Source organism: Sciurus vulgaris (assembly GCF_902686455.1).
Source record: "Sciurus vulgaris genome assembly, chromosome: 10".
Lineage (NCBI taxonomy): Eukaryota > Metazoa > Chordata > Mammalia > Rodentia > Sciuridae > Sciurus > Sciurus vulgaris.
Genome location: NC_136470.1, coordinates 49,345,725 through 49,357,839, shown reverse-complemented (window position 1 = coordinate 49,357,839; position 12,115 = coordinate 49,345,725). Strand labels below are relative to the sequence as shown.

The window sequence follows — 12,115 nt, the reverse complement described above, 5'->3', positions numbered from 1 at the left end:
TTCAGCAAACTGTACCAGTTTATTTACAATTGTAATTTATAAACAGTAACACAAACATCTTTACATTAATATTGTGAAAAAAGTCCCATGACTGAGATAGGCAAAAAAATCAGACTTCAGGACATTTCTAAAGGGGGTGCAAAGAAAAGGGAAAAAGTGCAATACAAGTTTTTGGGGAGATTATGAATATCAAGTATCGTACCAGGTGCAAATTCATGCAAATGTCTTCAACCACTCAAACTGTTTTTATTTAGTTATTAGAATAAAATTTCTTTAATTATGCTGTCTTCTATTCACCTGATTTTCATTAAGTAAATTAAAATAACTGGTTATTAACAGGGCACATCTAGATACTTCTATCAACCTCTTAGAGATAACCTTACATTTTAGGACACAGCAGATTATATTTGCTATTTTCCAAATGGATTTTACAAAATTCATCCCATAGTCCCAAAGATGTTTCTGGATCTCTTACCACATGTAATTAATATGGGTCACCGTAAATTAAGCCGATAAAACTGGAAAATAAAGCAGATCACTTCAGTTTTCTCATATTAACAGAATAAAAAGTTACAAACCCCCAGAACCTTAATGAGAAGACAAAACCAAAAAAAGAAAAAGGAATTTCAGAAAAGTGATATAAAAACAATTGAAATTTATACACCTCTCTGATTATTTATTTGGCTTGTACTTAAGTGGATATGGAGTGTGGTCACAGACCATCATCTCAAGGAGAATAAATCAATGTGTGCTCAACACTTGTTTTGAAATATTCTAAAAATAATCCACTTGTAATAAAGACCAATGACATTTTTACAGATACAATTCTGTCCCCCAAAAGCTAATTTTGATCTTAACATGCCTACTTACTAATAATGTTTTCAATTGCTTCTTAGAAACAGTCAAGATGAAGTTTTGTATTTCTGAAGTATTCAGTGTCCAAGTAATTACATAATGGAGCAAAGATAAGGACTTAGAAACTGATGCTTCAATATTTCATTAGCTGGACTATATTTTGAGTTGGCTAGAATCTTCATCCACTTAATTAAAAAGATTTCATTCTTTTTAAGAAGAAACAGTGAACTAATTATTAGTCTGTTTTTAGTTTTTGATATTGCTCAGTGGATAAAACTAATTTTAACATTTAAGGAAGTCTCTTTAATTCTATTTCTAATTTTCAGTGAAGACATTGCAAATATCTATGTGTATGGTTGTTTGAAAACCTGAAAGTGATGTATGTTCCCCGAAAACAGCTCTTCAAAACAGAACTGCATTCTGTACCCTTGGTCCATAGGGGCACAATGGCAGTTACTTCAAAGTCATTTAATAACTGGCCTTTGTAATAAATCATTTTATAAAACCAAAAACACCAAAGAAAATTTTTTTTAAAAATTTAACCATCCAGAGATTGATTATAATAATTTACACTTAGACCTGCAAGCACCCCCATGAGTAAATGAAAGGTCTCTGGTTAGTATTCAGTCAGGAAATATATGTTCATGTTTCTCTTGGTTGCCTTAATCTCATTTAAATAATTTTCTTAATATATTAACTTTCCAAAGCATCCAAAACTTTCATGATCTGTTGTTTTATGGCTCTGGTAGCATCCCCTGCATTTGGAATCAAATACCTGTGGGGAGAAATATAGATAGATATATATTAATACAGTGCTTTACCTTCAGGACTCAGCTGAGACGTCAACCCTGATAGAAGCTTTCCCTAACCCACAAAGCCGGCAGAGATGCCCTCCTGTGTACTCCCCATAGTGTATTTCAACAGATATCAAAAGCTTATTTTGAAAGAAAATCTAAATATAAAAGCCATGTGATTTTTTCATATAGTATAAAGCTAAAATTCTCTGAACTATTATTAAATATACATAATAGATAGATAATAGAACACAAGGTAACTAAATATAATATTCTCCTGCCCAGCACAGATAAAATTTAATCAGCCACAAAATCATAATTTGATGGTATCTAATTCCAAAGATAACAAGTACAATACTTAATAATTTAAACTTGAGCAAGAATGTAAGTTCCCTAAAACAGAGACAGTTATCCCAATTTTACAGAGGGTTATAGACAACATTACATAATATTCAATCTTTAAAACATAGTCTTTAAATACTCCTATATACATGAGTCAATTCAATATCCTTTGGTTAGGATCAATGTATAAGTAGATATTAATATGTGTACACTCTTTGATCCACTGAATCTACATGTACAAATTTGTTCTGAATTTGATTAACTGGTGACTAACTGAGTGCTATATTTGGTTCTGTCACAAGTCAAGATCTGGGAAATCATTCAACCCTCTGGGCTTCCCATTTTTCTATAAATTAAAGATGGTTTAGTATCAAAAAAGGGTTGGTCTGTAGTTCTTGTACCTGTGAGTTGTCTGTCATTAGTCCACAATGAGATAAGGAGGAGCTTGTATCAGACTGAATATCCCTAAAACCATGAATGTCCCCAATCAAAACGCATGGAACCTGAAATGTTTCAGACTTCAGATTTTTTTTTCCAATTGTGTAATATTCACACATTCATAATGAGAGATCTTGGGGATGGTATCCAATTCTAAACACAAAATTCTTTTCATATTAACCTTAAAGACTGAAGGTAATTTTATACAATACTTTTAATAACTGAATTCATGAAACCAAGTCTCCTGGTTTGTAGTTTTCCACTTGTGGCATCATGTCAGCACTTGAAATGTTTTGGATTTTGGAGCATTTTGAATTTTTGCATTAGGGATGCTCAACCTGTACTACATCCCTTAGTACACAGCCCAGCTTACTGATGGTGTGTCAAAACAAGTTTTTTGATGAGGGAAAATAAAAATACTGACTTTCAATCTAAGACAAGTTTCTTATTTCACTGCTAACTGGCATTTAGTGCAGTACTGGTATGGATTATTCTTAAGGATTCTTTTGTCAAAAGTTTATGAAATTAGCCACGGCACTTACTAAAAATTACATATTAATGGTTAAACCATGTAACTAAGGATTGAGGAGAAAAAGATAATAAAGAATACTTATAAAAACAATCCCCAACGAAGCAAAGTGGACCTAAGGTATCTTGATTTTTGTCTGCCAAATGTTGAGTTATTTACCAGAGAGGTTTATTGAGAACTTAACATTTGTTTGAGAGTATGTTAGGGACTACAGAAAAGACCTGGTTCCTGATACCTTGGACCTTACAATCTAGCAATAATATTTTTGCTTTACTCACATGTTTACAATTTTATTTTTCATTGATGTCTTTACCAGTGGGGTTCATTTTGACATATTCATAGATGCATATAATACAGTTTTCTTCATTTCATTCCCCAGTATATCCTCTTTTCTGCTGCTCCTCCCTCTTCTGATTCCCTTTTACCTAGTCTATTGGTTTTCTTTTAATCTTATTTTTTAAACTGGTACATTATCATTATACACAAAATTGTAGTGCACATAGCATCATCTGGCCAACTTAATTTCCCAGTTTTTCCTTTTTTCTCTCCTCCTCCAACTCCCTTGGTACTTCACCTCTAATCTTAAAAAAAAAAAAAAAAAGTATACTACTCCACCATCTCACCAGAGAAACAAACTGTTCTTAATAATGACTTGCAATAATTCAGATATCATCATCTTAAAAATCTTACCTTTCAATAGCCAAGATTTCTATTCCTGAAGCACTGCTGTTCCCATATTTGAAGGTAATTAGCTCGGGATGTTTTTTTTTAGATGTAATTTTAACTACAGAATTAAGTGCTTGTCGAGACTGTATATAAGCCAATCCTTTCCTTGAAAGAATCTCCCTTAAACAGTACATATGTGTTGCCGTAACCAACAGATGACTTGAGAGAATAAAGAACATTAAAAGAAAAAAAGAATTTTAAATAAATAATTCAAGATAGGTTATTGCAACAGTCCCAATGATAAAAAATATTCGACTCTAAATGAAATTGCTTTTGAGCTAAAAAATATAAATTAGATAACAGCTTATAATTTTCCTTTAATTTTATGTAAAATTAATGTTTTATAATAATTATGCAGTTATTTAAAAGGTATATTTTAAAGCTTGATTCAATATACAAATCATTAAAATAGTAGGTTTTGATTGAAATGGAATATACTGCATTTGTGATTTTTAAAGGGGTTATCTATATTCAAAATTATTTTGAGTCAACACATCATAATCTCTATCTAATCTCAAAGATCACTAAATAATGGTTGAGCTTCCTTACATATTTTGTAAGAAAATGCACAATGTTATAAAATAGAGAATATTTAATAATATCCAATAACTGGATCCTGAAGGCAAAATGAGTACGATTTTTTCCCAGAGTTTACCATTTTTAATATTTGGTTAAACAAAATACATCTTTTGTAAATAAACTCGGTATAAGGCCAACAGAAAAAAGGGGAATAAAAGCAAGAGAAAGTCTAGGTTTGCTCAATGTCGGACATCAAGTCTGCTTCCTTCCTTAAAGAAAGTAGGATTGAACAGTGGTGCACACCTGTAATCCCAGCAACCCAGGAGGCTGAGGCAGGAGGATCACAAGTTCAAGGCCAGGATCACCAATTTAGCAAGGCCCTAAGCAACTGCGCAAGACCCTGTCTCAAAATAAATAAAAAGGGCTAGGAATGTGGCTCAGAGGAAAAATGCCCCTGGGTTTAGTCCCAGGTGCTATAAATAAACAAACAAATAAATAATAAGTAGGGCTTTTTGCCCTTGGGCATTAGCATGGGTCCCTGTTCCTAAGTACCAGATTTAGATATGAACAGAGAAACCAGCCCTGAAATGTTTAAGCATCGGTGCATATCCCATGGATTCATGGACTCCACGGATGTGGAACTCCTTTGTGGTGTCATTTACACAGACCTAGATTGGTGTGAAGGCTTCTTCTCCTCTTCCCAGGAAATAGTGCCAAGGGGCCCAAGGTCCTGCTTGTGACCACTGGTAAGGCTGGTTTAAAGTTCTGGCTGGTGGTGGTGACTAGAATGTTACTGTGCAGGGGTTTAGAGCTCCCTGTGGTGTCAAGCAGGACTGGTGTAGAAAATGGTGAAGAGACCGCAGTCAGTTGCTCAGAGGACATAATGTATAGTAGCTGCTTGGGGTCTCTTACATATGAGCATAGAATTACCACCACCCCTTTTCACTATTTTTTTTTGGTGACACTCAATCACTGAGCCATATCCCCAGACCTATTTTGTATTTTATTTAGAGACAGTCTCATTGAGTTGCTTTTGAACTTGAAATCCTCCTGCATCAGCCTCCCGAGATACTGGGATTACAGGCACCCCGCCCCTTTTCACTTTTAATAATGATAGTACTCTTACATTTTTATTTAAAACAGTAAAACAAATATCAGACAGTTCGGATATGGAATTTTTACAGGACAACTGACCTGGACTCAAAGGATTCATTCACTGTGAAGAGTAAGGGGAAGTGAAAGGAAAAGGGAAAGAACAGTTGTACACTGGGTTCTCACCCAAGAAATACAACAGACAAATGCAACATGAACCATAACCAATCCTGAATCCATAAGAAAAACTCTGAAAAAGATACTCTGCCCCAGTCATGTGGCTCAGGCTTGTAATCCAAGTGATTTGGGAGGCTAAGGCAGGATTGCAAGTTGAGGCCAGCCTCAGCAATTTAGTGACACTGTGTCTCAACATAAAAAATAAAAAGGGATTGGGCTGGAGTCCTGGCTCAGTGGTACAGCACTTGCCTAGCATGTGTGAGGCACTGGGTTTGATTCTCAGCACCACATATAAATAAATAAAGTCCATTGACAACAAAAACAAAAATATTTAAAGAAAAAAAAAAAAAAGGAAGGGCTTGGGATGTCACTCAGTGGTACAGTTATCCCTGGGTTCAAACCCTAGTACTGCCCCATCACCCTACCCCAAAAAAGAAAAGATACTCTGGGACACTCTGAAAATTTTGGGTATGATCTATATGTTGGGTGATATTAATTTTTTAAAAATTTTAGGTGGAGTCAAGGCCTTGAAGTTGTGTAGAATGATGCTCTTACTTTTAGGATATTTATGCTAAAGCATTTAAGGGTGAAATACCACATCTATGAACTTCTTCTGAATGGTTTGACAAAAAAAGAAGTGTAGGTCTATGTGTGTGGAGTGTATACGTATATAGGGGGTGGTGTGAAAAGATGTTACCAGTGAATCTCACAAAATATAGAGGCATTCAATGTAATATTTAACAGTTTTTGCTTAAAAAGTTTCAATAAATGTTCAATAAATTTTACATAAATACCTCAAAAATCAAGACACATAATACAAGTTCACAGAAGAAAAATTATTATCTTTTGTACTTGGATAAATAAAAGTTATTCTGCAGTTCAGTTTTATATTATTAACTTCCCCAATTAATTTTACTTCTGAAGAAAACATTCTTAAAAGTACCTAGGGAACATGTGTCCACTTTCTTTCACTTCTTTACAAGGAAAATGATGCTTGATGTCTGGCTTGTTTATCCAAGTCTGAATGTTTACAACTTCTTTTCTATCATCATCTGACATTGAAGAACTGTCAATTTCATCTACAAAGAATTTAAAGTGTTAAAAGTGGGTATTACCAACTTTAAAAATGGTACATTTCTTAGCAACTTGAAAGATTTTTCATTAGTATTTTCAACACAAGGATTTGAAGGAAAAAAAAAACAAAAACAAAACAAAAACCTACACAATTCTAATTCTGCTACTGTATTTCCTTCTGCCACTGACATTAATACAGAAGTGCTATTATGCAACATCAATTTATAGGGTAAGCAAGTCAAACAAAAATAATACTAAGAATACAGTTTTAACATTGTTTTACACAGATAATGTAACCATAATCTGTCTAGTCTATAGAACAATGGCTGAATTGTCTAATAAAAAGTAACTATCTGGAGGGTAAAGATGGCAGAGTTCTTTTTGTTTTATTTTTATGATTTTATGAAGGAGAATAACAATACAAATCAATCTTGGTATAAATCAGTAAAAAGCTCTCTTTTTTTTCCATAAGAGAAATATAAAATATTCTAATTTCGTTTCTCTAATTTAAGAATTGCACTCCCTAGTGTTAATTATTATGAATGTTCTTCCCTTTGCTTTTTACTAAGTAGTTCAAAATATAGAGTATAATGATAAAGGAAATCTCATGTGTCCATAACTCCACATCCAGCTTAAATGAGTGAAGCCCTCAAGAATCTCTCCCTAATCACATCTTTCTCACTTCCCCACCAAGTAGTTACAATCTCTAATTGGTGTTATTAGTTCCATACATGTCCTGTTGTTAACCATATTATCAACAGCTTTAAATAATATACAATAGTGTTTTTCAGTTTTAATAAAACATTTATAAAAAGAAGGAAAACATTTATAAAAAGAAGGCCACTTACATGCATTCTTCTGCAACTACTACCCTACTCCCAACATGGTTAATTTTATGTATGTAATACACATAGTTCTTGTTTTTTCATTTCTATTACTACCCAATTTCCCATATATTTAGTGTAAATATATGAGTAATATATGATAAATGTAAATATACCACCATTTATTTATCCATTTACCTCTCCCTTTGGTTAATGCAAGAGTTTACATATTCAGGGAGAGATAACACTATTCAGACACAGATAATAGGAAGATGGCAACAGAAAGGGGGGAAAAAAGAAGAAAATGAAATAATTAGAAACAGCACATTTGGTTTTCTCTGATAAGTGCATGACAATATATAACGAGAGGGAGTGTCAGGGGTAAGAGAAGAATGAAGGAACTCTGGATAGTGTAGAGGAAAATGGGGTGGGAGGGGGTGGGGGACAGAAAGCAGAATGAAACAGACAGTATCACCCTATGTATATGTATGATTACATGAATGGTGTGAATCTACATCGTGTACAACCATAGAAATGAAAAGTTGTACCCCATTTGTGTACAATGGATCAAAATGTGTCTGTAAAAATAAAAAGATTTTAATTTAAAAAAAAAAAAGAAGAAATAGCACACTTGCCCCAATGCAGGTTTTCCAGAGGGTGATTTATTAATAGCTATTAAAACATCACGTGGTTAGCTTTAATCTAGTAATCTTACTACTAAAAATTTACACTTTGCATACACTTTCAAAAGGTCATCTAGATTTACGTATAAAAATATCTGTGGCCATTTGAAATAGGAAAAAAAATCAGTGTAAATCAGAAGACTGTAAATAAATTGTGATATATGGTATAGAATGAGGAGACATACAGGCTGAAATGGAAAATAAGCAACATGTACGAAGTAGAAAAGGCAAGATGAAATTTAGAAGTCTTTTTTCATTTTGTACATTTATATGCTGAGTTTTTTCTAACTAAATACATTAATTATTATTAATCTGAATAATCTAGGTTATGGAATCATAAACCAAAGTAATAAATTATTTTTAAAAATATAATCACAAGGAAAATAATTTTCCTTAACACAATATCCCCATCTTGTGGCACTTTAGAATATTGCCTTCAATTTCAAAAGGCTCTTTTCAAATGTCTCAATTTTGGAATCTCTGAAATCTAGTCCCACAACTCTCAATCTTCTAGTGGGTGATCAAAATGATTTAAATCCAAACTTAGCATCTACACTGATAACCCCTCAAAGTCATCAGAACTCTCCTCAACTGAAGACTTCTACAGTCAAAAGCCTACTTTAACATTTCTGCTTGGATTTCTCATAGGCACATTTATCTTAAATCAAACTTTTAACAGAAACTCAGACACTCTCAAACTCTCTCTGCAGAATCTGTTTTATACAGCAATGTTATGTTACTCCCAGGATGACCCCTGGTGACTGAGGAAAGCAGTCTGTAGGTATTACTACACCTGTGTCATATTCTTCTTCATCCCCAATGCTGAAAACAGGCTTTACACCACGGTACGGCTTGCCCACTCTGTCACTGCTGCTGACATGCCTATATTGAAACAATTTTAAGAAAGGAAATCATCACTTAAGAAGTTATCAAAATTTTCACCAAGCATCATTTGAATATTTGAGCAAAACGTAAATATTCTTTGCCTCCCATGTACCACCCAGAGCTTTAGGACAGCTATGTTAAGGAAACTGAAAGAAGATAAAGAAATTATGCTGGCAAAAGTAGCATAAGGACTTGATAGGCTGAATGCTCTTAAATCTGTAAAAATTAAACTTTAAACAATTTTAATTTTCATATTAAAACCAATGTTTAGACCTATTTGGCTTTAGGAAACTACACAACTTCTCTATACTTCTATTTCTGTAAAACGGTAATAATGATATCTACCCTTCAGGGTTGTTGTGACAATTAAACCAGCTAATTGTGCTGCAAAGCCCTTAGAACAATGGCTGGTATTACTCAGTACTACATACATGTTTATTAGGCAAAACAGGTTATGGTACTAAATAATCAAAAGTAATGTTCAAGACTTTCTCGGTTTTTTTTGGGTTTTTTTTTTGTTTTTTTTTTTGGTACTGGGGATTAAACTCAGGGGTCCTTTACCATTGAGGACAGGGTGGGTCTCACTAAATTGCTGAGGCTGGCCTTGAACTTGCCAGCCTTCTGCCTCCGTCTCTCAAGTTTCTGGGATTACAGGCATGTGCCACCATGCCTGACTCAAGACTTCTCCTACAATGTTCAAGTGTCTTAGAGTTTTTCTTGCCATTTTTTATTACTGCTATTTTAATTGAAATTAAGATTCTACTTCTATTGCATAAATACAAATCACAAAAATGAATCTTCCTTTCTTTCTTTTTCTTAAATATATTTTTAATTGTAGATGGACACAATACCTTTACTTTATTTATTTATTTTTATGTGGTGCTAAGGAGCAAACCCAGTGCCTCACATGTGCTATGTGTTCTACCACTGAGCTACAATTGCAGCCCCTTCCTTTCTTTTTCAAATGGCAGAAGCATAAAGTACATATACACTCAAACTTGCTAATTCTACAGGAAGTGTGACCTCTTTTACTTTAAAGTAAAAAATCAACACCTGATAACTTCTTTTCAGGTAATTCCAAATAAACCAAAAGGTAAAGTTAAAATATTTCAACAAAATGCTACATATTTCTTGGAAAGAAAACATTGGATTATTTGCAGGATAAGGTTCAGTTATGACTATCCAGTGTAAAGGAAGACTAGAATTTTTCTTCTTTATCATATACGAAGACATTCAGCATCTTCTGTTTTCAAGAGAAAGTCCAAAGGGGGGTAGGGGGGAAATCAAGCCACATGTCTTTACTTAGTTTAGAATTCAGTTTTCCCAGAAGATAAAAATCAAATTTATATTTAAGTAAATATATATATCAATAAAAATATTACTATAATCTGATTTTCTTGAAATTGACCTAGGTATTTACTAAAACAGAAAGAAAAAAGAAAAGTACCAAGGAAGAAAAAAACTAATGATAGTCTACAGTGTAACAGATACTGTTTGTGAATTATAAATTAAGTTGAAAACAGTATGTAATCTCAAGGTTTGATTAAGTTAAAAGTTTTAAAATCACTTGATTTTATGTTAAAACATAGCTAATGTAAAATTGTCCATATTAAACTATATTCATTAAAGTACTTCAGTTTGGATCAGGAATGTCCTCCAAAGGTTCATGTGGCAAGACTTAGTGCTGCTGGAAAGCGGTGGAAGCTTTAAGAGGTGGGACTGACTAGGAGGTCTTTGGTCATTTAGAACATACCCTTAAAAGGATGTGGAACCTCACTGCTCTATTGTTTGTTTTCTGTTTTTTTTTATTTGGTACCAGGGATTGAACCACTGGGCCACATCCCCAGTACTTTTTTATTTTGAGACAGGGTCTTACTAAGTTGCATAGGGCCTCACTAAATTGCCAAGGCTATCTCTGAACTTTGGCTACTCCTTTCTCAGCCTCCCAAGCCACCAGGCCTGCTCCACTCCTTCGTCTTTATCTCTTTCATCCCAACCATGTGATGAACAATTCTGATTTGCTATGCACTCCCCTCCCCACCACGACATGCTGCCTCACCATAGGCCCAAAAGCAATGGGAAACCTTCAAAACTGTGAGCTAAAATAACTTTTTCTCTTTTTAAGTTGATTATCTTAGGTATTCTGTTATAGTAATGGAAAGTTGATGAACACAGAAAGAGATAAAAATGAAAAGAAACAGTTCAAAGGTCTTTGAAACTCAGATTCAGCTATTAAAAGGCAAAGAAAAATGTAATAGCTTTTTTTAAAAAAGCTTGAGTGTCATCTAAATGATAAAATTCTATAAGATTAAATTATAGGTTATCTCCTGATATAAAGCATAAACACAAAGTAACAAAGATCATGCTTTCATTAATGCTTGAACCAGAAAGCATGTATAAACAATCCTAAAAAAAGTAACTCATTACTCATCTAGAGTTATAATACAATTTTTTTAACAACAATAAAATAAGACTGGTTAAAATTAATTAAATACAATGGTTGGACTTTATGTATAAAAAAAAAGTTCCATTTTTAGGTGCTATAGTTTTCTGTTAGGGTGAGAGAGAGTACTAAATTATCTCCAAAGCTAATGCCCTGCCAACTCTTAACTACATATATACTTTTCTTTGGTTCACTTTCCCCCTTTTATTCTCAGAATAAAAACTGCAGTGTTTATGAAGTTCTTGGATTTGAGTGAGTTTGATTTTCATATGAGTAATGAGAGAAACATGCAAGCAAAAAACAAAAAACAACTACTACAAAAAACCAGATCCATCAGCATGATACACTCTTACAAGCAGAATGAGAAAAGTAGCTTTTGAGGTAGCTGCATGAAATTTTAGCCAAGACAGCACAAGGCTTACAGATGGCATGAGGCATGCTAAAGGAAAACAAAGGTTCAATAAAGCTGCTCTACTCATTGGCTTACCGCTCTGTACATGATCTGTCTGGCCAAGGAAGATTGAAAGACATTCTATAGCAAATCAAGGTAGAGGACAGAACAAAATGATTATAAAAAAAAATGCAATAGCTTTAAAAAAAAATATGGTTAATCAGTTTTTCTAAGTCAGAGATGTATACTGTTAAGAAAACATTCAACCATCCCAAGTACAAAGAAAAATGAAGAAAAGTCAGTTTTAATACTTTAAACAAAGACAGCAGTCTTTTCAACTTAT

The 12,115-nt window shown here is 33.4% G+C and overlaps 1 protein-coding gene across 4 annotated transcripts in view; it reads right to left on the bottom strand.

Annotated features, from left to right (window-relative positions):
* The window catches only part of TBC1D23 (TBC1 domain family member 23), a 61,471-nt gene continuing 49,356 nt past the window's right edge, over positions 1-12,115 (bottom strand). For 3 of the 4 annotated variants that reach the window (XM_079101390.1, XM_079101388.1, XM_079101391.1), the window contains 5 exons: positions 11,869-11,913; positions 8,847-8,935; positions 6,416-6,551; positions 3,649-3,843; positions 1-1,630 (listed from right to left, as the gene is read on the bottom strand). In XM_079101390.1, coding sequence (XP_078957516.1) covers positions 1,549-1,630; positions 3,649-3,843; positions 6,416-6,551; positions 8,847-8,935; positions 11,869-11,913 — 547 coding nt within the window. In that variant the 3' untranslated portion in view covers positions 1-1,548. The remainder of the gene's footprint in view (positions 1,631-3,648; positions 3,844-6,415; positions 6,552-8,846; positions 8,936-11,868; positions 11,914-12,115) is intronic. The other variant, XM_079101389.1, reaches the window with a different exon arrangement.